The following is a 26,651-nucleotide window of genomic DNA, read 5'->3' on the forward strand; positions in this document are numbered from 1 at the left end:
GCATATTTTAATTAAAAGAGAATATTATTATAATGTTGACACAGTAGGAAAACCAGGCAGAGTGGAACAGCTTCCTTTTTGACTAAAGCCTTTCTGGGGCCTTCTGTTCCCTGCTAAATAATGTAAAATTCTCCAGGGCATCTCCATGCTCCTCGCACTATTGACATATTCTGGCCAAAGACACAAATAAAGAAGTCCTGGTGGGATTTAATGCCAAATTCGTCGTTGGTCTCTCACTAGTTGAAGAGCACCAATGGAAGAGAAAGCGTACAGTCTTTTCAATTGTGCTGCAAAAAAACAACAATTAGTGTCAAATGTAGTTTTGGCTTAACATTAGAATTAAGGGAATTTCTTCAAGATTAGTAATTATTTGATTTTTTTTTTTTGTACTTTATGGGGAACAGGAGTTGCACGTTGGGAAAATCCTATTCAAACAGTGTTCTTACAGAAATCAGTGGATCCTGAATATAGAGAGTACAGCATGTGCTCTCTCCCGCTAACCTGGAGACCTAACGAGAGACAAAAATGTAAATAATAATAATAATAATGAATAAGACTGAAGGATGTTTGTGATTAAAAATGAGGGACTGTGATGGAGATTGTGAAGGAGTGGGGGAGGGGGAAACGCAGCAAAGCTGATGGCTTTTGAGGTGAATGAACACTCAGCGCCACCTCTTCATTGTAGATTGTCTTCACTTAACCTGGTATGAACCTTGAATACAAATGATTTGGCTGAATGTGGTAATTAATTAGTTGATGAAAGAATGAGAAATGACAGGAAAGGGGGTGTCAGGGGAGTATTAAAAGTGAGGGGAAACACTTCCCCTCATGGGTGTTTTGATGGATTCTCTCAAAGCTGGTCATCAATGTCCAGGGACTCTTCAGTGATGGTGTGTGAAAATGCAGATTCCCCTATTCTGTGATGTGACCGGATAAATACTTATGCCGCATTCCCATTGGGCATATGACGCGCTAGCACTTGGTGTTCCCACTGGACCGTCGCTACCCAATACGAAAAGCAACATTATTTACTACGAAATCTGCGTCCCTGATTGGTCAAAGTTCAACTGGTTTAACTTTTAATGCACGTTCAACGGCACACGTTTTGTACACAGGGCCCAAAAACGGCCTTGAAAACCTGCGTTAGCCACACGTGTTTACATAGACTTTCCATTGGAAGTGTTACAGAGGGTGATGTGAATGTAGCTCGAGAACACCAAATCATTAGACACAAGAACTTGGCTCGGTTTCAGTTTGAAAAGCTTTTGGGTTCTGGCCATGGAGTGAGAGCACTTTCACCTCTCAACAGAGGCTTTCACTCTCATTTGCCATAACTAATAAACCACACTAAAGCTGTGTGTCACAATAAATCTCAGCCCCTCAAATGGCGTGACTCATTTGGTGGTGCGGAGAAGCCGACGAGAGGGAGGGAGAAGTCGCAGGCAGTGCGAGTTAATGAGTGAGCACCCATACAAACAAGAGAGAGGGCGGAGTGACAGGGACGTGACGAATGTGGCGTGTGCGCGAGCTCGCGGCCGAGCAGTGGGTGAGGAAAAATGACTCTCCGAAAAACGGACTTTGAGCACTCACTCCATCACTCCAGCGGATGTAAATCAGCTGTGACAGGAGAAGCTCAGGGCATAAAGACTCCCAATCCGCATCGAGCATTTGGGAGTGCTTTAGGTAAGAAGGTGGGGATGTAAGCTTTCTGGCTAGGACTGAGAGACAGCCCCAAGGCGCTTCATGGAGATGAATCGTTTAGACCATTAACCCTGCTGAAAAATGCCAACATACCCCACAGGCACACGAGCGTGCTGAGCGGAGATCAGTCCAATGTGTCGCACCCCCCCCCCCCCCCCCGAGGACCCCTGGAGTGAGACCAAAGCCGCGGCCAAGGGCCAGGTGTTACCCGTAAGAGCGCACGCTCATGACCACACATGCAGATGCATGAGTTCTGAAAGAGCGAATCCTGAAAGCCTGCAGAGATGAAACGCTTATGTGCTTTGTACCTAGTCTTTTCTACCCCCACACGCAGAAGTTTGGGATGTGGGGCACTCCCTTAAACAAGCATTTTCTAACAAGCACTTTGGATAAACTAATCCTTCAACAAACTTTGTCCTCGTGTCCTTATGGGTCCTTGTTGATATCATTTTGCTTCATCTACTCTTGAATGAAAAAAATGAACTGGACCAAAAAGTCAAAACTGTATCAAGTATAATATTTCAAAACAATGTCCTTCCGGTATTCGAAAAAAACATTGCTGTTGCATTATTTATGCATTTACTTTGAATTAACTGTTAGCAACAACCGCCTACTTTCTGTAGCATACAAGTAACTACTTTTTACCATCTGTAAAACTAGTTACTTTTAAATTAATTTTTTTTTTTAAAAAAAAGTCATACGGTTGACCCATTCAGACAGACCCATTCTCCTGAAAAAGCTCCTCATGAAATAAATACGCCATTGTGAAAAACAGCAACGTGAAATAAAAACAAAGCTACTTTGGAAAATATTGATTTTGAAATACGAGCTTTTGAAAAAAGACAGAACTACAATAATATTCCACATGATTAAAAATGAATATTTTTAAAATGCTGTTTTAAAATAATGAACAGGTTTTTAAAGCAGAATGAAATATATTATAATAATATAATGGCTAATTTAAAATCGGTGTGCAGGTTTTTCAGAATTTCATGATCTTTTTATATATTTATGAGAGATTTATTGGTTAATTGTGTATTTGCATGAGGCCATATTTATTTATTTAATTAAATATTTATTTATTTAATTATGAACAGTATAGCTCTCCATAGTTTATGCCGTCAACAGTATAGTTGCAGAGGTCCAAATGCATTATGGCACATGGATTCCTTTGATAAATTAAAACCCTGTGGCATCAATAGATTGGCTGCATTGATAGATTTAGTCAGCATGAAAAGGAGGCTTATACAACCAACCTATATTTTTAGAAAAACGTGGCATTTTCCTTGTATAACTTTAACTTTTCTCTCCTAATTTTATGACTTTCTTCTCGTAATTTTTATATTTTTTTCATGGTGGCCCTAAAACTCCCTCAGAGCATTCTGATTGGCTGTTGACCTCGTCAATCAATCTCCATGCTGTGACTCCTGTACAGGATGTTTTCAGTTTGCCACACTTACACAAATCTTCAATCCCGAGCAGATCTTTATTTTCATTCTACAAACCTCGACTTACTTTTCTACAAAGGTTTGAACTTTGGGAGTTTAGACAAGAGAGAAAAGTGTGAAAATCGTCATGTCTGTCTGAGAAATGTGTATAAAGTGTGTAGTGAGGAGTTTTATAGCCTTAACACATCTGCAATCCTACTTCACAGATTTCACCCATTGCAGGTTTTATTTTTTTTAGAACGTAACCCCCCCCACACTAAACAAGGGAACACTGTAAGCAGATTCATTTGGGAACTTTCAGGAACTTGAAGCAGCAGCCACTTCAACTACTATCACCACGAAACACACATTCTGGACCACCTTCTGCTCCCATTCTCACCTGCTTTCAGAGCTACTCATCTGCTGATTCTGCAGTTTGTTCGGCTGGTGTATTATCTAAAAACAGATAGCGAGCTTCCTGTTGTGCCAATACTGTTGCTGAGCTTCAGCGAGATGCCAGCATCCATCACTGTATAAATGGTTTTGGCATCCTCTGATCTGCGGGTCTCTTTGTGGTCTCCTCCTTTCTCTGGCATAAATCTTATACTTTTACTTTATACCAGCATGTGGGACTGATTGTTTTTCCACTTTTACCATCATAATGCACATATGCATTTTTTTTCCCTAGATGTCATTTATGTTTATCTATTCTAATAACTTAACTTCCAAAAAAATAGACATCTGTTCACAAAAGTTGGATAAAAGGAACAAATTAGAATAAAAGTTACTCATTGAGAGTAAAGTTACTTGTAGGAATTCTCAATTTTGAGACTTTTTGAGAAAATTTTCATTCTAGATTCATTCTAGATTCTCGATTGCATGCAACAACAAAATATCATAGCTACGTAAAGGTCTGTTTTTGGAGTTAAACCTTTCACAGTCAATGTTTTTAGTCATTGTTCAAAAGCTATGCAGAATAGCAAAACATTGTCTATCAACTGCTGTTTCAGTCCATGGACAGAACCAAAGTTAAGTTTTTAAGAATTTTTTACTAGAGGTGTAGCGATTAATTGATTCATAGATTAATATTCCTACGATCCAACAAGATTAACCTTTCTAAAGCAATTGATAACTGAGTAAACCTATAATATTAAAAAATCTTTTCACAATGAACTAAATTGATTGCATCAATATGGGAAAATAACATTTAGATTAAGGCATGACAGGGTTATATCACTGTGACGTCAAAATGACCAAGCGCATCATAGCGGACAACACAAAAAATGGTCGAACCATCATTCCAGTCCAATGGGTGGAAACACTTTGAACTCTGCAAAGACATGTGACCATACAGTGTGCGTAAATGTTCTAATGATGTTCCCTTTGGATTATTTTGATGTGGAAAAACAACAGTGCGCTGAACTTCATAAAACTAAAATGTGAATGGATTTGTTATTAATACTTGTTTCTTTCAACACTTACTTAATTTACACTTGATTATTTTGCAAGAAATACAAGGAATCTTGGAAAACTTCACCTGCACTGTTCAGTACCAGGTATTTATCTCTGAGTCACACCGGATGAGGTTTTGGCTAAATATGTCTTGATACGAGTTTAGGTCAGTGAATCAGATCCTTCAGAAATTAATAAATATCAACTTTGAATCAGATTAGCAAAATTATGATCAGAATCAAACCGTTTTGACAATGAATTGTTGCTTTATACACATTTACTTTGAGCAAAATTTAACAAATCCTAACAATGATAACCACTGTGCAAAAAAATATATTTTTGCAGCTTAATTAGTTTGTTTATATGATTTTATTATTGGTTGGGTATTTTAAACTCTTTTTGCAGCTTTGCGCTGATATGCAATTCTGCTTTCTCCCCATAAGAATCTGTTGGAATTTCGTTAATGTTATGATGTGTGGGCTAGCAAAGGTGCAATAAAGCGAATGCTTCCAAAGAAAACTATTTTGAATCTTCCCATTTGACATGATTGTTAAGATTTTTACTTTTAACTGCAAATGTGTTTGAATGTGCTGTTTAACATCTATTTCATTATCAGAATGTTGGATGTTTCAACCAACCCTTAGCAATTCAAATGTATAAATAAACAATTATCTAACAATTTTAGACATTTTAGGTTTTGAACAACTTTTTTTTTTTTTTTATATTTCATCCAACTATGTCTCAGCTTTAACGGAGGGCGGTTTTAGGAATGCTGCAGGTGCAGATGATATGGTTCCCCGCTCTTCATTGTTCACACTCCCTTGAGACACCAAATGCACAGTGAACACTTGTATTTCAGACTTCACTGGCCGAGTAATCCCATTGCAGCCACGGCCAAAGCATCCATCTATTAATTGCAAAGTCACTGTGGCAATGTCACGAAACACCTGCATTTTTAAGTGGTTCACTGGCACAGTCTATGAAGGGTGATCAGATTGTGTGCATGTGCCAGCGAGGCCAGGACCATTCCATAGCTAAGCCCATTAGATGCGAAACAGCTGGCGTTGTGATCAGCTCACCGGCTGATCCCGGCTTCAAAGACAATGCGACAAGGTTGCTTTTCTGTGTGAGTGTCTGCATGATGGAGATGTTCATGGACCATGATGCACTGGCCTAACGTGGCACACATTTATTGTTTTTGTCAGGACCTTAAGGGCACATAATGAGATTCTGACTGACTGACATGATTAAAATTTCACAGTGTTATAGCTGCTTTGAAATGAGGGTTGCCAATATATGGATCGTGAAAAAAAGGCACTTTTATAGTCTGATGATTACCTTACTCTCTGCTGGGTTTACAGTTTGGATGAGTGTGCTTTTGTTTTGTCAGTATTCCTGCTCTGAGAGGTAAATGCCACAACATGCTGCACCATTTCTTTGTGAGTTGGGTCTAAAGTGCACTTAAGAGTGTTGGTAACTGCTCAAACCTAATTATCTTCATTTGGGGCTGCACAACATGTCCGCACCGTTTGTGATCATCTGCTTTTCTTGAGTGGGAGGGTCAGAGGTGTAAAGGGAAAGAAAAAACCTTGGCTTTTGTGTGATTTTTGTGGTCAAAATGACTCCAATCCATAGTTGAGACTAATGGCTTTAAATAATACACTTGGGCATAGTCGCCAGAGGATTCGGCATTCATTGAGTTAATAATGGGCCTTATACAACCTTTAAACTTAATTGCAGAGCACATTGTTGACAAGCAGTCAGTACAGGCATTTGCAGCTGAAGAAAATTACTTTCTACTTGTTCAGTTCAACCTGCAAGAAACAAGCCTCTTGCATGGTGCTGATAACATTGTTTCATCTCAGATTTCCACTCTTGTCACAAGGTCTTCTTCCATACAACTAGATGGTAATTAAGTGCTGGCACACTCAGCCGAAGGTGTCTTTACCGCATTTATTTGAATTGTGAAAATGATGCATATTCCCCTTTCTGTAGATATCGACGTACGTCTTTAAGGATATGCTGCACCCAGACAGGTTTTGAAATGAACGAGTGGAGCCAACAATGAAATTTCCACTTGAGCAGTGTCCGGCAGAATGATGAACGAGGTGGTAGACTTGAGGAATTACAGTGATTTAAAGTTTCGTTCCCCTTTTGCTTTAAAAGTCCTTTAATGGAGGTACACAAACATGAAAGCCTTGCGTCTAATTCTGTGTGTATCTGGGAGTGTGTGGGGGGGAATGTAGGCTGCAGCTCTTTAAAGTACATACTGTGCCTTCACATAAGTGTGTACGTATGTGCTTGGGTTGTATGTGTGGGCCTGAGTGTAAAAGGGAATGGAATCGACTCAATTTAAATCAAATTAGCATGCAGGCAAATTAAGCACAGGGATTTAATTTGAGCTGTTGTAAAAATGCTAATTTCAGTACAGCCCCGAAGCCTATATGCAAATACAACGCTATTTTACAATAATTCTTATTAGGCCAGGCATGCATAAAACACACATATTACAGCCTGATGTAATCTGGCGGATAGAGTATCATTAGCTTTTGGAATTGCTACAAGGTGAATCTGTTCAGTGGCTACGTGCAGAGGGTGCATGTTTTAGGATTTCTGTGCTTTGATAATGGGACCGCAGCCATGCATTTCAAAACATGCTAACAGGAAAAGCTGCATGTGGCAATGAGCTTTAGGGGTGAGAAACGCAGGATATCCCATCATACAGGGTCCACGATCCAGAACAGCTGGTCTGTGATAATTACGCAATGATTGCTAGACATTAATGCCGTGGAAACCCAAGTGGGTGGAGACTTTGGACTTCAGCGTATAGTTTTTCCTGAGCTCTACGCCGGTCATAGTCCCATGATTTGTTAATTATTTGTCAGGTTTTTTTCAGATGCATGTTCAGCGGAGTGATATTTGGAAAATGTCTTTATAGTATATTTTATTGCTTAACTATTATATTTAAAAAATCCATGGTTTACCTTAGTGAAATATAATTTTTTGGGTTCATTTGTTAGCATGTTTATCTTCAGAAAGCATGGATGGAGCTGTCAATGTTATGCACCCTTTTTTTGTATCTAGGGGGATCTAGAGGAACAGTGCATTAACGGCTACAGCCGTAACAACATAAATTGAGGGGCTTTTCCGGGATTTGTTAACCATGCCTCGATTCATTTGGCAACATTCATTTTTAATTATGTTTAAAAGAATCATGCTGGGAAAAGTTTAAGATGGTCCACTTCAGACTTTCTGCACCTGAAATTCACGCTAACAAGAGTGATGTAGCTCCTCAAAAGACCACTGGAGGCCGGCATCAGAATATAGCAATGTAATACTGAAATCAATGCCAAGTTTGATTTTACACTAAAAATAAACAAATGTACTGTTTTTTTTTATTCATGACAACTTCAGTAATTTTATCAGAGCTTAAATTTGCACAATATTACCAGTATGGGTTTTAGATTGGCAGGTGGGCGGACTTTTTAGATTGTACGTGGTCCCACCCAATTGATTTTGAAACGCTGATGAAGTTGGGCAGAATCAACTTCAAACAATGTGCCCTATTCACTATAAGCAATAAGAACCACCCCATACACGGTCTCCAGTTACTAAGTCATAACAAAGCTATCATAGACAGAAGACGTGTTTTGTCCAACAAAACAGGATTGCACGATAAGGGTATGATGTTCTGATGATTTTTGCTTGTAAAAGGAAAACTGTAAAACGTTTTCAAAACTGTTTAGCATATATAGATGGGCAGTCAGAAACAGCTCCATTGGGGGAGGGTTTGCTAAACTACGATATAGAAGCTGCATGAAAGTTCTGATGTCTGAGTATAAGCCCACCACCAGAAATACAGTTGATAGATAAACCTGCTCACAGCCTCTCACATCCTCTGCATGTCTGCATCAATGTTCACAGCCTCGAATGTTCAAAATGACGGCACATTCTCCTGGTAGACAGGATTTGTGGTTTACAGGGAGCATGCAAACTACTGCAAACTATCCATCACCCTGTCCGTATCTGCAGAGTTAATACAATTTTTAGGCAAACAAAATCATAATGCAGTTTATTGGTATTGAGGGAAAACCAACGCTGCACAGAGAGAGTGAACTGGGGAGAAGGCGTGGTCTACAGCATGTCTTTTATTGTTTAAAAAAAGCACATAGAGCTTGAAAAGGTATCAATATGAAACTCACCAAATAAGTTTTAAGTTTCAAAATAGGATTTGGTTTGTTTCAGCGAGTTTTAGAACGTGCGACACACATAGTGTGACTGTAGCATTAGAGAGTGGCGAGGGAATTTGGACATAGATACAGTTTCTCATATCCCCTCCTCTTGGTTTACAGTGAGCAGGTAGGGCCCCCTTTTCAATTATTGCAATACAAACAATGAACATCAATTGAATTGTGAGATGGTGGGTAGAAAGCACAACACAGATGCTCAAAAGTCAGAGGGAAAGCAACCTAACACGGTAACAAAAACCTGCTCACAGAGGACGTCTTAACAGACGCCACAAAGGACTATTTGAAGAGTAAAGCTTTTAAAAAATGTACACTTATTTGGAGTTCTGTTTGTCTTTTCTTATAAAGGAGCAACTGCAGTTCAGGTTAAGGCTTGCTCTAAGGGACCCACCATCTGTTGAGCCGGCAGACTCAGCCACTTTCTGCTCTTTTGTGTGTCATCTACACCGACATGGCCACAGCCAGAGGCTAGCTCACATGCTAATGGACCCTGTAAGGCAACACAATATGTTTTTTTTTTTTTTTCCTCTCTCCGTAATGCAGTTGTTCTTTAGGGATGATAAGTTAGAGTGGGGTGCAGTGCACTGGTGTGCACTAAGGCTCTTGCCGCATACCCTATATGCAAAAGAAAGTCCCAGTGTGTCTGGGCTGGATAAGCTTATGCAGCGGAACAGTGGAGGAAATAAAGGCTCTTGTGAGACGCTGGAAGGGGCTACCGCGCTGCTTCCAAACAACAAGAAGGGGGGGAGAAGGTAAAAAGAAGACAAAGATCCAGGCAGAAAACCAAGGAGACAACAAAAAAAAAAAAAGCAAAAAAGAAATAAGGAATAAATTGGCCAGCGAGTGATTAGGTGGAAAAACAATGGAGGGAAAGTGGGAAATGCGCGGAGCAAACATATGCACAAGGGAGATCGAGCAGTGCAGCGCGGAGAGGACTAAATATAAATCCCAGAGCTAATATGTACTGCCTGAAGTGGTTCTGGCTGGAAACAGGCACTTTCCCTCACACCTCAGTTTCAGACAGGATACTCACCCGTATGACCTCCCCAACTCCCAAACACCCCCACAGTCATTAACAGACAGCCACTGCAGCTCCCTCGTGATAAGTTTGTTTTGGCTTCGAGATGATGACCCAGCACAGCTGTTTAAGGAGAGTACAGGGTAACGACAGCTGCTAATAGCCAGATGGCTAAAGGAAGGAAATTAATGGGGGTAGGGATTCGGGTGGGTTGAAGAGCACCGAGGGGGCGAGTTTTGAGGGCTGCCGAGTAAAGTTGCACAGGTCTTTGTGTTTACATTCAACTGTGGATTGTCTGGAAGGCCTAAAGAAAAAAAAAACGTTGTCTGAAGGTTTTTTTGCCCATCAAATGTAACATAAATTCACTATCTCACAAAAGTTTTCGAAAATCGAACTTCCAAGAGCTTTCCTTACGTCTTTTTGGGAGGGTTCCATAATTAAATTAATTCTATAAATTGTGCAGCAGATAAAACGAGGGGAGAAAGGGAGCGCCGCCTGCTCCCTTCCCTCCCATTGGTAGACACACGCGGAGAGAGGAAAAGGATGACAAATAAAACACGTTTGAGGCGATTGCAGGGAACATTTCTCAAGCACAAAGTTGGAAAATCTCACCCATCAATTTCACTTTGCATGGCTCTGCGACCTTGGCTGAATGATCCCTTCAGTCAGAGATATTCAGCTGAACTGAGAGGATTTCAGTCAGTTTGAAGGAAGCAATAAAACTTTTATTCATCCCGCCGCGATTCCAGAACCTAATGATTCATGGATCTTCTCAGGGGAAAAAAAAAAAAAAGAGGAAGGTGAGAGAGGGGGAATCTTTGGTGTAGGACCAAAGCTCAATGAGGTTTGAAAACTGTTGTCACACATCAATGAGCAGGTGTCTGATGTCAACTCAATTCCAAAGATTTCTCATTGTGATATTCTTGGCTGAAGCCTGAGCAGTTCTTTAGTCCTTTTTTTTTTTCTTTAATGGAGAAAAAAGATTTCAGGTATCAAGAGCAAGAGAACACATTTTGAAATTCGGTGAGACAGATAGATGGATCTCTCTCCAACAGGAATGATCCAGAGGTTATTGTCCTGGAAAAGAACATTACTTAAGTCCAGTGCTAATTAAAGCTACACTTATCATATTTCCTGCACTTTAAGCCTTACTTTTTTGTTTGTTTGTTTGTTTGTTTTCCAAAAAAGGAAAACGCATGATTTATAATCCAGAGCACTTTAAATATAGATTAATTCTGGCTGTATTTCCTAATGTGAAAGTGACTTTGAGAGGTAAATGGCGTTGTGTCAAAAAGTCAGTCGTTTTATTTATGTGTTGCAGGGTGTTACTGTGAATATGCTAATGCGGTTAACATGTAGCTGTGTCAGACGGGTTATTTTTTTATTTTTTTTTTGCATGTTGCTTACAAGGTTGGGAGTTAGTGTAGTCACAGTTAAAGTGAAAGTCCCATTGGGTGTGTGAAATTTGCTCTTTGCATTTGACCCATCATCTGTGGGAGCGGTGAGCTGCAGAACCCCCCCCCCCCATCCAACCCCTTAATGCTGAGTGAAAAGCATTTCACACTCTTCGGTGTGACTCGGCCTGGATTTGGTAACAGTCTCAGTCTTCTTTTGTACGTGTTGCAAAGAAGTTTGGGTGTTTTTCTGAACGCGCTCACGCTTCTAATGCAGCTAATATGGCGCAATGTCGGACAGTGTTTACAAACAAATGTCTGTGACAGACAGACGGACTCATCTCTGACCCTTTTGTCTTGGATAATGCGCTTTATAGTTTGGTGCACCTTATTTATGACATAAGGTCAAAAATAGACCATTAACAGTGCCTCTTATAATCTCTCGCGCCCTATAGTGCAGAAAATGCAGTTTAAACACATAAAGAATTTCCCTCTATTTTAGTAAATTTCAGACTGGACGCTGTCTGTCTCTTACAAAAAGTTCCTTCTGGGCACCAAAGTGTGAAAGAATAACTCATGCTTCTGATTGTACTCCTTTAAGGTCTTTCACTTTTCCATTCCTTGATTGCATTTTCCCTCCTCTTATTTCAGGTGGGGCTTTTGTTTTTGACACAACTTAAACTGCCTGCATTAGCACGCAAAATGCACTAAGCTATTAAGTCTGGAGCTCATTCACGTTCCAGGCGCCAGTTGTGGAGTCAAATGAAGAAATGGGCACTCGGTTATCACCCCAGATGAATCACTTTAACGTCGGGACATTTAATCAAGGCTGAACATAAAGAAAATTACTTGTTATGCACTGTTCACTCCCTCTCCTAAAGAACTTTCAGATGGTGGAAAGGAAAAGCTTCAAATGTGCACGCGGGCTCAAACCTTGTACACGGGAGCAACATTTTTGTAGGCCCCACCATCTTTGTTATTATTTTTGACCACAGTACCTTGACCTTTTAACTCTGGAGCTGTGGCAGATAACAGAAATAGCAGCTTTTTTCTACTTTCCAGCATTAGTGTTGGATATAAGTGCATAGCTGCTTTTCTCAACTTTCATAGACAGTTGGAATTGCGTTAATTGTGTCAACATTCTAAGAGTTACAATGTTTTAAATATTGTGTTATTTTCTGTTGTTCCAGAGTTAGCGGATTAATATGTTTGTGTCTTTTAATTCAAATTGAGACAGGAAACATCTTAACTCCTTAAACTAAATTCAAGGGCAAATGTAAACTTAAAGTATTTATAAAACCCATTTTTTCTTGTCACCATATGTCAACGTCATGTAAACATGTATGCATATGTATGTATGTTTTGGGTCATCCTGTCGTTCTTTGGTGTGCGCCACGATAATGTATAGACAGGGGGTGTAACTATTCATATTAACGATTGGATTCATATCATGGTTTGCGGTTAATGAAACAATACACATCGTTCATTTTATCTATCAAAAATCTTTTTTAGCCAAAAATTCAACCAGTGTGACTCAGAGACCATACCTGCACACTGAACAAAGGAGGTGAAGTTTTACACATTCCTAGTATTTCTTTCAAGATAATCAAGTGTAAATAAAATATGTGTTCAAACAAACAGATGAACAAGAATTAATGGCAATTCATTCACATTTTAGTTTCATAAAATTCACCCCACTGTTGTTTTTCCACATCAAAATCATCCAAAGGGAACATTATTAGAACATTCTACCACATTGTATGGTCACATGGGGCGGCCGTTGTGCAGCGGTATGGCGGTCGACCCATGATCGTAAAATTCAGGTTCGATTCCCGCCCATGAGTCGAAGTGTCCTTGGGCAAGACTCTGAACCCCACCTTGCCTCTGGTGTGGGAGGTTAGCGCCAGTGTTCAGCAGCGGAGACGCCGCCATTGAGTGAATGCGTGTGTGACTGGGTGAACGGGACTGTGATTGTAAAGCACTTTGGGCCTTGAAGAAGGTAGAGAAGCGCTGTATAAGTACACGCCATTTAGCATTTAGCTAAATTCGAAGTGTTTCCACACATTGGACTGGAATGATGGACTGATGAGTTTTTGCTGCATCACATGTGTGTTGTCTGCTGTGACGGCACTTTTTTCTGTTATAGTAAAATAACCTATCGTACCTCAACCCTTTTCCAATCTTGACATAAATGATTCATAGGAAAAGAGCTTCCTTTTGTGTTTTAGTGAGAAAAAGGACATTAGTAAAAAGTGTTTGTGTTCACTTGCGTTGCAATGAGGTAACAACGCCCCGTCTTTAAGGCGTTTGCGTGACAGGTACACTTACTTTGAGCGTCGGCGAGGTGGAGGAGCAGACCCTGGACAAGCAGCAGCGGCGGCAGCAGCAGCAGCAGCGTGGGTCTGGCTCTGTGCATGGTGGGACAGCTTGGCACCAGCATGCTTTGGCAGCCTCGGTGGCACTGGCTCACAGAGCCCTGTGAGTCAGTCTGGTCTGATTTCTCAGATGCAGGGTATTCACAGCCTATGCAAGGCAAGAAAGGATGGAGAGAAGGAGATGGAGGGAAGGAAAAGAGAGAGGGAGAGAGAGGAAATGAATGAAACAAAGCTGTTTGGCTCCACGGGTTTTATCTATCCCTGCACATTTCTGACATACCCCCACACAGCCTCCGCTGGAACTGACAGAGGATAGGGAAAGCCTGATGTGCTCACGGGGTATATTCTGACAGTTCTCTAAATGGAATAGTCACTTCACACAATGTGTGTGCAAGTGTTCACGAGAAGGAGGGAGATAGCAAAAGAGAGGAGGGGGGAAGAAAAATCACCCAGATGAAAGGCTAAGTTAACATGATTTTGTCTTCACAGCTTAGGTCACGAACACCAATTAAATATGCAGCAGAATATGGGAGCCGTTTGACTCGCCCTCTCTGATCAATGTTGATATGTGTTCCCCATGAAGAACGCTTCTCTTAAAAAGAACACAGTCCGGACATGTAAGACGTATCTTTCAGTCTGGTGAAAAACTTGTCGTCGGTTTATCAGAGGCTCATATTTCCCATGAAAGTCATTTTTCTCATCCAGCACAAAGTCGATCCTCTAATAGCTCTAATTTCGACGGGATTGAGAGCGATGACTGTAAATTCGGTGTCCTCGCACACAAACACTTGAACAAATTTGGTCTTTTATGTGGTACTACGCAAACAACAAATAACATTTTCAGGGCAGAGTGGCCTGTCCTCTTCATTTAGGTTTCATCCTTTTATCAAAGGCCACATGGCTGTGGAAATCAATGCGCTACAGTGAGCTAGTATTAGCTGCAGACGGCCTCTATCCCTTGTCATCCATTTGCTTAAGCCTTAGCTTGATCCTTAGTGATGGATGCTTTGTTATAGACTTCAGCTAATAACATGGCTCCCAGCTAATCTGAGCGTCATACTGTACTGCAGGGTTACTTCATCGGCTTGCCTGTCTGCATTGTCTGTTCAGTCATGGTGGTGCGATCAAACGCAAACCGTGTCTCATGGTTGTGTAGTTTTAGTAGCATTGCAATAAGACTGTTTTTGTCTTGATTTGACCGTTGCCCATTAGTGTAACAGAAACAGGGAATATAGGCAAGCTCTCCTGAGGCAAATTACTGGGTTTGATCATGAAAAAGTACTAAACTCTTTTCTCCCACTCCCTTGGTTTCTTTCATTCCTGTGAGTAGCAAATGGCAGAAAAGACGAGTCGATAGCGCACCTGTCACACTCGATTTGTTTTTGTTTTTTTGGGGGGAATGGGGCATAGATAGACATGACTTGCTGGCTCTCAAGATGCCACAGGGTCAGTACGACGCACAAGACATGAGCCAAAAGGAATCAATTTACAGTAATCTCCTCCCTTGCCTCTGCAACCAACAACACACACGCAAATATCGATGCAAACTGGAAACTTTAGACTATAATTTCTCAGCACTGTTTGTAGCTGGAGTGACTGACTGAAATCACCTGGACTGAGGCAGCCTTACCGAGGTGAGTGGAGTTAAACCATCAACTGTATATAAAAATTAGACCGAGTGAGTTTGATGTCACCCATTGAAAAGGACTTACTTCTGACCCCAACGAAGTAAAGTCATTTCAATCGCCTTTTTTTTTGCGACACGGAGGCTGCCTATTGGAGCTGGATGTTGTCAGCAAGCAGTGATTGGTCTGAGTCGGTGTGAGTCATTGTCTCTACGGCAACCACTCTCACTAAATCAGGAGTGAGTGTGTTGAAAGGCCACACCTCTACCACCGGTGAAAGTAGGCTTAACAAAATCTGTCAATCAAATGTTTCGAACGTTAGATGTGTGACCACGTACTTTTATTGAGGCATCTGATTGGTCAGTTTATAACTTGAATAATTATAGGGTTAACAAAAACATGTTTAAAAAAGGTATTACAGCAAGAATGTTTATTCTGACAAATATTATGATCGAGCAATGGTTGTTTATTTCTCAGTTAAAGTCTATGGGTACTTCCTGTTTGGATAACTGTGGGGGAGGGGTCCCTCAGTCCAGTTTTTATATACAGTCAGAGGGATAAACCAGCATTAAGATTCAAACACACTGCAAGTTAAGCTGTTCTTCTCCTCCAGTCAATATTTAACAACTTGACCCTGCAAATAAATGTAATGGCCTTGGGGATAATTAATGAAGTGTGAGTTTCCAAAACTGTCATGGCATTAGGCTGCAGAGAAGGCACTGTACTCAGCAGCTATCTGCATCCGGACACATACCCATTACTGGTAGAGCTGATAGAGGTAAACAGAACCATCTGCATGTTGTGTAACCAGAGTGAGCAAGAAAAGGAAGCCACCCCCCAACCTGTGCTAAACCTAACTAGCACAACCTTAATTTAAAGCCAAAATTGATTTGAAAAGATGACAGAGAACCTGGTGATCTGGAGCACCTTACATATGGATTCATCTTGGTTGGGCTTACTGATTTTGAAGCAAGGTACACAGAGATAAACGACAGTCTGTTTTTTATGTGTTCCGAATAGGTTTGGCTTTTATTTTGAATATGCTAACACGGTGACCGTGTAGTGGAGCTTCTTTACGTTACTAACAAGGTTGGGAGTTAGCGTAGACACAGTAAAGTTTGTGTGAGCGGTATTGTTACGCCCCCTTCTGTGTCTAGGGGTACCTAGGGATTTTTTACCACTGTTTTCTTTCTACATGTTCCAAACAAGGTTGGGTGTTTTTGATAATACACCAAAGAGGCTAACATGTAGTGATGTCAGACTGTGTATTTTCAAGACATTAGGGGTGTTACGCTACGTTCATATCTGGCAAGTGATACAAATTCAAGAACCTGCTAGATGCAGTTTTATGAGCTTGCATTCAGCCTGTGGCCATTACAACGGACAAGCGGCAGGGAGGGACTTCTTGTTCTTTATTTTTTTTACTGTTCACTAGCGCATGTCCACCATTTACAGTTGGAAAAAGCATAGTAATAGTAATACAAGTAATGGATTGGATTTGTCTGCACTTTTCCAGACGCTCACAGCGCTTACAATGTGTATCCATTATTCATTCACTCTTCATTCATACTTGGTGATGGTAAGCTACTGACAACTGTACGTCGCTTTAGACATTAAACTCTGGTGAAGATACTGTACTCAGCAGCTATCCTCATCCGGAAACACCCATTCTCTGGTGGAGCCAATAGAGACAAACAAAACCATCTGCGGGTTGTGTACGTTAGAAAAGGAAGCCACCCCCCCGACTTGTACAAAAATGAAAGCTGCTAGAATTGGTTTTGATTTGTTAAGTTAATCCTCTAGTTAACTGCGTACTAGATCCCTTCATGATGTGTTAAAGGGCGACGAGCCACCTGGCGGAAAGGTAGCAGCTTGCCAACACTGTTGTTATCCGACAATGGATTAAGCCTAAACACTCTGTCGCTTATTTCCGTGTGGAAGCTTATGCTGATATAAACACACGCGAGAGCGTTCCCAAGGGGTTCAGATGGCCCTTTGTGTTCCCATTACTCTACACACGGGACCCTTAGAAAAGTTGCCCCTCCGGTGCCCCGTTTTATTCCCTGACGCGACCCTCTAATGCCTCAACCATGCACCTCCCTTCTAGACATCTGGTGGCTCCGATGCTTTCCAACAAACAGTTATTATATTAAGGAAAAAATAAATAAATAAGAAATCTTGTCTTTCTTCCTAAGCCCCTGGTGGTATTGTTATGCTCCCATTCAGTAGTGCTTCATTCAAAGGATTTTGCTGCTGATAGCAATCATGCATTATTAAACAAAGCCTGACAACATGCACCATGTTAATTAGAAAAGGGGGGTGTGGGGGGGGGGGGTAGTGTGTGGCGAGAAATAGAAAGGAGCTGTTGAGCTGTCTACTCTCTCTCCTTCTCCACGATCCTTATCGGAAATGTGAAAGAGAATGAGGGTGGGATGTTTATATTCTCCATAAAGGCTGGTCTTGACTTTCATTCAAGCGTGCTTATTTGGTATTAAAGTAAAAAAAAAAAAAGGGGGTTCAGTAATTTATCTCATAGTCTAGCCAAGCCACAATAAACTTATTACAGCACAAGAGTGAGGCAGAATAATTATGAGCTCCACATGACTGCAGGTTCATAACAGTAGTAGAATAGTGATAACATTGCGCCTGAAATCTTAGTGATGTTTGTGGGGGTTTTTAAATGCTTTTTGCATTGGCTTGAACAGTTTTTAAAGTTTAGCCTCCTTTTGTTGTAAAGTTAACTGAATTTAAATGCTCAAGGATATTTTTGTGTTTCAAGTGTCAATCTCATCCACAGACTATTGAAGCACAACTGAGTAGTGGAGTTTTGGCTTTTTACTAACAGACAAAAACAGCCGCAAAAAGACCAATTACTCTGTAATAGCCCTTGCACGTGCATGGAGAAAAATACAGATATAGAACAAAGATTGTGCAACACGTTGCCTTTGTTTCAATAGCTGGCATCTTGTTTAGCGAAGCTTATTTATGGTTCCTAAATTCACAAGTATAACCATGCATGTGTAACTGTGAGGAGACAAGCAATATTCCTACCAGAAAACTAGCCGGAAGGCTGTGATTACTTACAGACTCACTATGATCATAATTTCTGGAAAGCAACAGTAGTTCAGTAGAAATTCACTTTTGAATTGTGGGTGCTATAAGCAACACAGCCTCCCCTCCCCATTTCTGGGAGCTTGTAGCCCCCTCAGTGTGTTTTCTATAACACAAATGAGCTCTTTTTCAAACTGCATTTCCTGATTCACAATGATTTGAATAAAGAAATATTTAGATCTTCAAATATGTCCTTCAACATCAGAAAAATTCCATTAAAAACAACATTTTCATTGGAGAGTCTTTATAAAAAAAAATAATATGTCATATATTAGTCCCTCAGTGGGGAAATTGTCCTATTGCTCAACTTAAAGGAATTAAAAAATATATATATATATAAGTACATATACAAATGTAATAAACAATATATAGTTATATGAACAGCGTGTACATATGTTCGATTAAATTACAAAATAAATAGAGTATGTACAGTTAAGCATAATAGGGTAGGGTGGAGATTTTATGGGTTATTGGGTGAAAAAGTCCAGTTACAGATGTTTATTGTGGAGTCTGAATTTTCTTAAATGTTCCTGTAAATTGTCACTTTATTAACAACTGTAGTCTAATAAGAAATAGCTCCTAAATATTAATATTTCTAGAAATGTTTCCATATAGTTTGCGTCATGTCAATCTAGTTATACTGCTTATTTATGCTTTTCCTAACAGTAATGGTTTGCTGAATGAGGCTAACGGAGGATATTTTTCTATTAAAGGAGAAAGTGCAAAAGTGCAATTACATGTGAAAACACATAAAATATCTATGACATACAAATCCCTAACCTTTCATTCCACTCTGCTGTTACCACTTATGGCTGAAAAATACTGCACAGAGGCACAAGTGAAAATCTTTAATGTGGATATTTGAATAATTTTATTTAAAGGGTAGGACTGGGAAAAAAGTAAGGAGAAAGAACTCAAGGTATATAGAAGATTTATTGCGATCATCATGAGATCAAGTAGGGATGTGTGTTTTCTCTACTGTGAAGAATCCGCTGTGTCCTTAAGGGTTCCTACTACAGACTCTGCTTTTCATCTTTTTCTGTTTTCACTTACTTCTACCTATTCACAGTTGCAAATGGGGTGTAGAGGCTGTAATCTCTCCAAGTAGTCATCCGGTGTTAGTTGATGAACACCACAGGAAGAGAACCAGTCCGTCTTAGAATGGACCTGCTTGAACCCATTGTATACCAAGCGTGTCCACATCCAGGATATCCCACTTGATTTTTAGATATCCAAGTCCGAGATGCTCCTGACTAACCAGAATACAGTGTGTTCCTCCAATGGTGGAGTTGTTTGGAAAAGAAGTAGAACAGACGCACTTTTGGCCTGGATTTGGAAACCTCTGGTGAATCTACAATTGAGGCCTAAAGCTACGTTCAACCCCCCTCCGAAATGCCCGTTCAAGCAGCCACTTCCAAAGAAAAGCCTACGTAATCGCGTGCATATCTGTATTTCAGGCTTTGTTTAAAACTCTAATGTTCACGCGTCACAACGCATGTTTCTATGACCGTTTTTCCACTTTACGTACAAACACATGGCCACTGAATGCGAGTTGAAAGTTAAACCAGATTGAATTTTGACAAATCAAGGACTTGGATTTGGTAGTGACATGTGGAACCTTATTTAATTGAATTATAAGACACCAAGTCTTTCACATATTAGGATCGAGCCGTGACAAAAAAAAATCTGGATGAAGTTTTGCGAGATTCGCACTGCTTTAACATTTTGCACAGAGCCTCGTCCAACTGTAGGTGATGGACATGTGCTAGAAGAAGTCCCTCCCTGCTTTTCCAGATTAAACACCATAGATTACACGCACTTTTAAGAACCCACAGTAAGCGTGTTCTTCAACACATGCCACCAAACCGGTGTGGTCCATAGCTTCACAATGTACAAGAAATGTCTTGCCATTTAACAGCTTATGTAAAATTGTTACAGTATATTATATAATATGGAACCATGAACCGCATATCACTTTGTATAAAAACTGGGATTTTATTTCTCAGTACAGAAAATGTTTTCAATTAAAATACTAAAATTGGCAGTCTCTTAATTTATACCCTCTCACATAAACATTGGTATAGCCTAAAACCTTCAGATGTGCTTCACAGACGACTCTCTGGCTTTCCAAAAAAAAATGTTAAAGAGTGAATGAGGGAAATCATGAAAAAAAAAAAAAATCTCCTAGTTTTCAGGAATATTTTGAATAAAACTTTTCCTTTACTGGCACTGTGTCAACTTTTGGGCTATTTGTGGGATGAGCATCATTAAATATGTATACTGTTTTCTATTTTTTTCTTTTGCTGTTTCTCTCTATTTTTTCCTTGTTTTTTCCCCGTCAGCTCCTACTTTCTTCTTCTGCCTGCGATGGTGTGATTTAAGACCGAGTGACAAGGCCGTTTCTCACACATCGCTCCCGATCAGCCAGCATGTGTAATAACATTCCTCAAGCTAGGCTAAGCTATGCCCTCAAGTGAAGCCTCCACATGAAAGATCCTGACAACCACACATCAGAGTAGTTTATTTGCCATACTTACTTATTTACTCACCCTCCCCCTGTTTCCATGAATCCCCTGACCTCCCTCAAACAAGCTTCTCACGCTCATAAACTACCCTTTTGGGTGGTGCCGCCAGACGTTGGAAAAAAAAAAGTCAGGGTTTACAGCTCTAACAGCAAGCTTGACTAATTTCAGAGTAAATGCAATGCTTCCTGTACTAGCTGTTGTCTTCAGTTCCACTGTTGCTCTCTTATGAATGGATCCCCAATATGAGGGCGCAGCATGACTCCAATTGGGTTTGATGACATTTGTCTCCCTAATAATTGGTTTAAAAGCACCTGCTGTGCTTGGAGGACATGGACGTTATCCCAACAATTTGAATGAATTTGAATTGAACAACTCAGAAATGCAATTTTAAGCTACATTTCTCATGGTGTTAGAAAAATACCTCATGGACATGTGAAGAACAGCAAACCTATGATTTTAATTAGGTCTTTAGCTTCTAACTATTTTGTCAGCCAAATTTCAAAATAAAATTTTTTTATTTTGCGGGTCTTCCAGTTTTGGGTTTAGGGTCCGTAAATTCAATCACAATTGTGATAAGCTTATCCTACACAGACACTGAGCATATTGCTTTGGTCAAATAAAATCTACCACGCATGAATATTCCTCCTCTGGTCTATTTGATCTTGCCATTATCAACCACTTCTCCTTGACTTTTCTCTCTACCTGAGCTTAGCACTCCATCTTTCATCAGTACCGTTCACGTCACCCATCTTTCTTCCTCTACTCATCCCTCTCGCCAACATCCACAAGCAGCTGCTGAGTTCAGATGGATGGTGCCCACGGAGCAGGACCCTGACCTGCAGTCTAGTGACTGATTATACCAGTGCCCTGGTGCGTTGCTCCTTTGACGCACACAAGCACGTAGTGCACTCACAAGCATTACAACCAGCAAAACACACACAAGGTTATGGAGCTATTGAGCAATTTGTATGGGCACTAGAGAATCCAAAAGAGGGGGGGTGAAGAAAAATTCCAAAGCAATGAAGTTTATCTTAGTCTCCGTGTTTGTCTCACCTCCTTTGACCTTGCTGACACCAGTAAACACACTATCAATTGAGCCGTAATGCTTGCTAATAATGCTTTTTTCAATGGCCAGCAGATAAAGCCACAACAGAGTACAGTCAGCCCTTTGGTAAGCATGTAAGCTGTGTAAACTATTCAAATGATTGTTGGCTTGTTGAGAGGCCTTCCCTTCTGCCATGTTTATTTGTCACAGTGTGGGAGGCTTCCATAATATAAGCATGTGCCACTTGGGCTGTGCTTGACCTTGCGCATCAGCGTTTAGTATAGGAAGAGAATTTCTTATCATGCAAACAGGCTGAATCTTGAGGTGCTATTGTGTTGGGAGCAACGAGTGCGGCAACAAGGGGGAGGGAGTTTAAAAAAAAAAAAAAAAAAAAGCAGAACCAGGAAGAGTGGGGTTGAATTTATGCCACATGAACAGGAGGAAGCTGTTCATATGGCATAAGCTGCATATTCTAAGGCAGCATAAATAAATGGCAGCCATAGAAAGTTGGGGGGAGGGGTCCACACCTTTTGCAAGTTTAAATGAAAATATGCGAGCCAAGCAATCAGCCAGCATTCTGTGAACCCTTATAATAACATCCAATTCAAATGAACTATTTAAAAATCCTTTTTCAATGGAATATGTTTTATTCTTTTCACATTTTGCGAAATATTTTCTAAATTCATGTTTACCAAAATAAAGGATTTCTGTCTGGAAGAAAACCTTTCATCCACATTAAACATGGGTTCAAATGAAACGTTTCCTAATATTCATTACCTAAATAATATGTAATCATTTGTAACAGAAAGCAACACAAACAGTTATCTTATTTTGATCACAGAAACAAATTAATCTGTTCTTGTCATTTGGCCCTTAAGGCTCTGAAGGTCAAGTAGCCACCGGTTGTTGCCTACGGTTGACAAAAGCTCATAACATCATTTAACCTATCACAATCAAGAAATTATACACACAGTTCTTAGAAGGTGCATATTATTGATTTTATGACAGGAATCTGCAGGCTGTTGGAAATTTGCATATGGGACGCGTTTGACCCACAGGCAGGACTTTGGACATTCCTGATTTGGAGGAACAGGGACCAAAATGAAAAACAAAAGACAAGGACAGGAAAGGTAAGGGCAAATAAGAAATATACAAATCATTTGGGAAAAGGGGAGAAAGAAATAAAGATTTCAAACACACAAGTTAAAAAAAAGACAAACTATTCTGTCTCATCTGCTCATCATCAGATTTCTGAATTTATTGTTTATATGTCTTGGTGTCCATTATCCACCAGTAAAGTATTGAATTACCACGTAGATTTCTCCCTGAAAAAGCATAGGTCCCACATCAGCAACGTTAATGCTACAACCATTGGTGCAACTTTGTTTACCAAAAACAGAAAGTTGACAGTTTGTTAGGACAAACACAAGTTCCCAAATAAATTTGATAACGCAAGAAAATATGTTAACCAAGGTTTTCTGATCATCACATTTTCAAAGTCAGTTTAGCAAAAATGCATTTACAACCAGTCAAACAGTTTTGCTTTTAAGAGATAAACTTTTCAATATTGCAATTCACCTTTTTTTTTTTTTTCTTAGCGCTTTGTGTTTATTGTGTCTATTGTCAATCGATCCGTGTCTGCTGTACGGAATCTGTTCAACTCGCCAGATTGACATTAATCTGTAATCGCAAGCAGATCTTTGTTTTCATTATATAATATTCAACTTTTTCTTGGCAAAGTTTTAAACTTTCAAAGTTTATACAATGAGGTCTGGCATGAAAATGTTCATGTCTGTCTGACAAAAAGTGTATAAAGTGTGCAGTGAGGAGTTTCACAGCCCTAAAACATCTGTGATTATTGTAAAACGTAAATTGACTGCTTCATGGATTTCGCCAATCATGGATTACTTTTAAAACACGATAAACAAGGATCGCTGACTGTGCTTTGACAACAAATGATGGCAGTTAAAGAAAGACAAAAGACAAAGGACAGAAGGTAAAAAAAAAAACGCTTGGCCCTGCTGTGGAGTTGATGGTTTAACGGTCTTTCTAGCTCTCTGAATGTCTTGTCTCTTCAAGGGTGGGAAAAGATGACAGAAGGTGTGGAGGGGGGAAAGATGAGTGAGACTCATGGCTCCTGAAAAGTCTGCTTATCCACAAAACCTCACACTTGGGTTAAGGACCACTTCCGGACAAATAAGATGCCCACCGACGTGCACAACTCCTACACAAACACGCTCAGAAATCTACACTCTGAGATTCATTTGCACAAATACGCACACGCAAGCAGAGCACAAGCACGCGTAGCCTTTGCACAGTGTGCTTCTGGCACTTTGACATCTACCCCCAGCACCGCCACGGTCTGTGGGAGGATGAATAATCTCACTTCCGTGAGGCAGAGAAATGAGCGAGAGGAAGGAGGGCGAGAGGGAGGTTGTTCCTAGCCCGAGCTCATGCCGTGTTATGGAAAGTGCAGATCCCTTGAACAGACAAAACAACATTCCTCTGCCACTCGCTGACATGACACGAGAACAGAACTCTATTGAAAGCATCTACATAATACAGCGCTGGGTATACTGTCACCCCCTAATCAATATAACATATGTTTATAGCTAAATGCCCTTCATATCTTTCTGAAACAACTGAACACCAAGGTGCATTGTGTGCTCGTGACATTTTAGTGCCTTTTGTACACGTGCCAAGCCATTTGGTATGTAAATACACTACTTAGGCCAACAAGAAGGATTCAATAGAGGTGCTTGGGGCACACACTTGAGGCTCACACATTAAGGCTCAACATACGTTTCTAAACCAAAGACCAAAGGGTTTGAAGTTAAACTAAGTCTTTTTTTTTCCCTCCTCTAATCTCACATTGAATTCCCACAGTGTAGTGGCACAAGAAGGTGTGGTGTTTCATAAATTTGTTATTGATAAACTAGAACAGCTCCCGAGCCAGACGTGGCTCTTGAATCCCTCTTTAGTGGCTCTCTGCCTGAAGAAACAGTAAAATGTTTATTTTTACAAGATTGGAAAACTTAATTAGCATTGATTTGATTTAGAGTGGGTGTATTTATGGCTTAGGTGTACCTAGAAGTAAGATAAACTTTGTAAAGATATTAAGACTCCTTGTTCTTGTTCGCACTACGCTTCCTCCAGAATGCACAAATTTCAAATACAAAGCAAAACTTTAGTAAAAAGTCTAATTTTTGCTGATTAATCAGTTTATTTAATGAGTTTAAAGCATATTTTAATTAGAAGTAAGGGAGTTGCTAAAATATATCTTTGTTCGTTTTTTACCCTTTTTTAATGGATAAAAAATCAATGAAATCATGTTTATGTTCAGGTTAATAGCAGTAGTAAGTATGAATACAATACTCAATATACAAGAGAAAATGCCATTTTTGTCTTGTGTTGTTAAACCTTTCGTAGGAGTAAATCATCATCATGTGTGGGACAGAAAGTCTTTTATTTTGAAAGGAAGTCATACAAGCTTCTGTCAAAAGTAAAAAAATAATTTAAAAAAATCATATTTTGAGAAATTGGTAGTTTGGTTTTAAATTCCTGTTTTTTTTCCATGTAAAAAAATTAATACATTTATATTTACTATAAAAGTCACAATGTAATAAATGCAAAGCGGTATAGAGGGTGAAATAAAACTGATGTTCCTACTAAGTTTTGATCAGTAAGAAAAAGGAAAAGCCATTTTCACTAAAAAGTCATTATTTCCTAAAATTGCTGTTTTACATAAGTATATTTATGCTTAAAGAGAAATCTCACCCTGTTTTACCTCTGCCAGTGCATCCATATTATGTAAATGTTTTTGTTCCACATGTCACATGGAAATAAACATCACTTTCAAAGCTGCTTAAATATTTCAAGTATCTGCATCGAAGTGTACGGCACACTTTGATGCTGGTGCTGCCGATAATTACATTTGAAAAGCTAAACTTGTATTAGTTCTTGGACGCCCTTGAAAGAGGTTTTAGCAAAGCTCAGCTATTGTTCTCAGAGAAGCAGTACAGACTGCTTGTGCAAGGAAAAGAAATGGTTTTGCCATCTAGGAATGGAAAATTAAACAATCCCTCTTTTGTCATGTCTCCAAAAAGTAAAGGAACAAGAAAAGTGTGGCTTTCCAGCAGCAATGGTTTATTCTGCAACTCAAAACGGAAATTTATTAGGTCTTTGAACACAAATGAATAATTCTTCTCCCAACCCACTGCTCGAGGATTAGAATTCAAATCAAATGCCACCTTCAAACAAATGTCACGATAAGAATCAAAAGTCTTGTGTCCATTTCTGACATGAAGCGGCATGCACAGTCTGACATTTAGGAATGATTTTCTTTCCTATGACTTTAAAAAAAAAGAATCATGTTTGAATTAAAAAAAAATAACTTTATCATTTTCTAAAGAAAAAACTGTTTGAGAACCCTTTTTTAGTCTCCTAAAACTCAATAAAGTCTAGCTCTGAACACTCACAAACATGATTAAAACACTGTCAAGCTTGACATTGGCCATCTCCCATGCTGTCAGTGGTCCTAACAGGAGCTCGTTGACAGACTGCCTGGATGTCCCTTATCATTAACAGTGCTGCCTTCGCCACCACCAGGGGCTTTGATGACAGAAACTATGGCCCAAGTGCCTGCCCTCCCATTTTGCCAGCTCCAGTGTCATCTAAATGAGATAAGGCCCAGGAGCTAGGGGATTCGGCACTGCATAATTACCTTTTTAA

General features: G+C 39.8%; 1 protein-coding gene across 50 annotated transcripts in view; it reads right to left on the bottom strand.

Moving 5' to 3' along the window:
- The window catches only part of LOC101165843 (receptor-type tyrosine-protein phosphatase delta), a 496,394-nt gene that overhangs the window by 101,526 nt on the left and 368,217 nt on the right, over positions 1–26,651 (bottom strand). For all 50 annotated transcript variants that reach the window (XM_078936119.1, XM_078936115.1, XM_023966324.2 and 47 more), the window contains one exon: positions 13,568–13,762. In XM_078936119.1, the coding sequence (XP_078792245.1) occupies positions 13,568–13,679 (112 nt within the window). In that variant the 5' untranslated portion in view covers positions 13,680–13,762. The remainder of the gene's footprint in view (positions 1–13,567; positions 13,763–26,651) is intronic.

The sequence above is a fragment of the Oryzias latipes genome, chromosome 18 (assembly GCF_053564925.1).
Source record: "Oryzias latipes strain Hd-rR chromosome 18, Olatipes_Hd-rR_3.1".
In the NCBI taxonomy this organism is placed as follows: Eukaryota; Metazoa; Chordata; class Actinopteri; order Beloniformes; family Adrianichthyidae; genus Oryzias; species Oryzias latipes.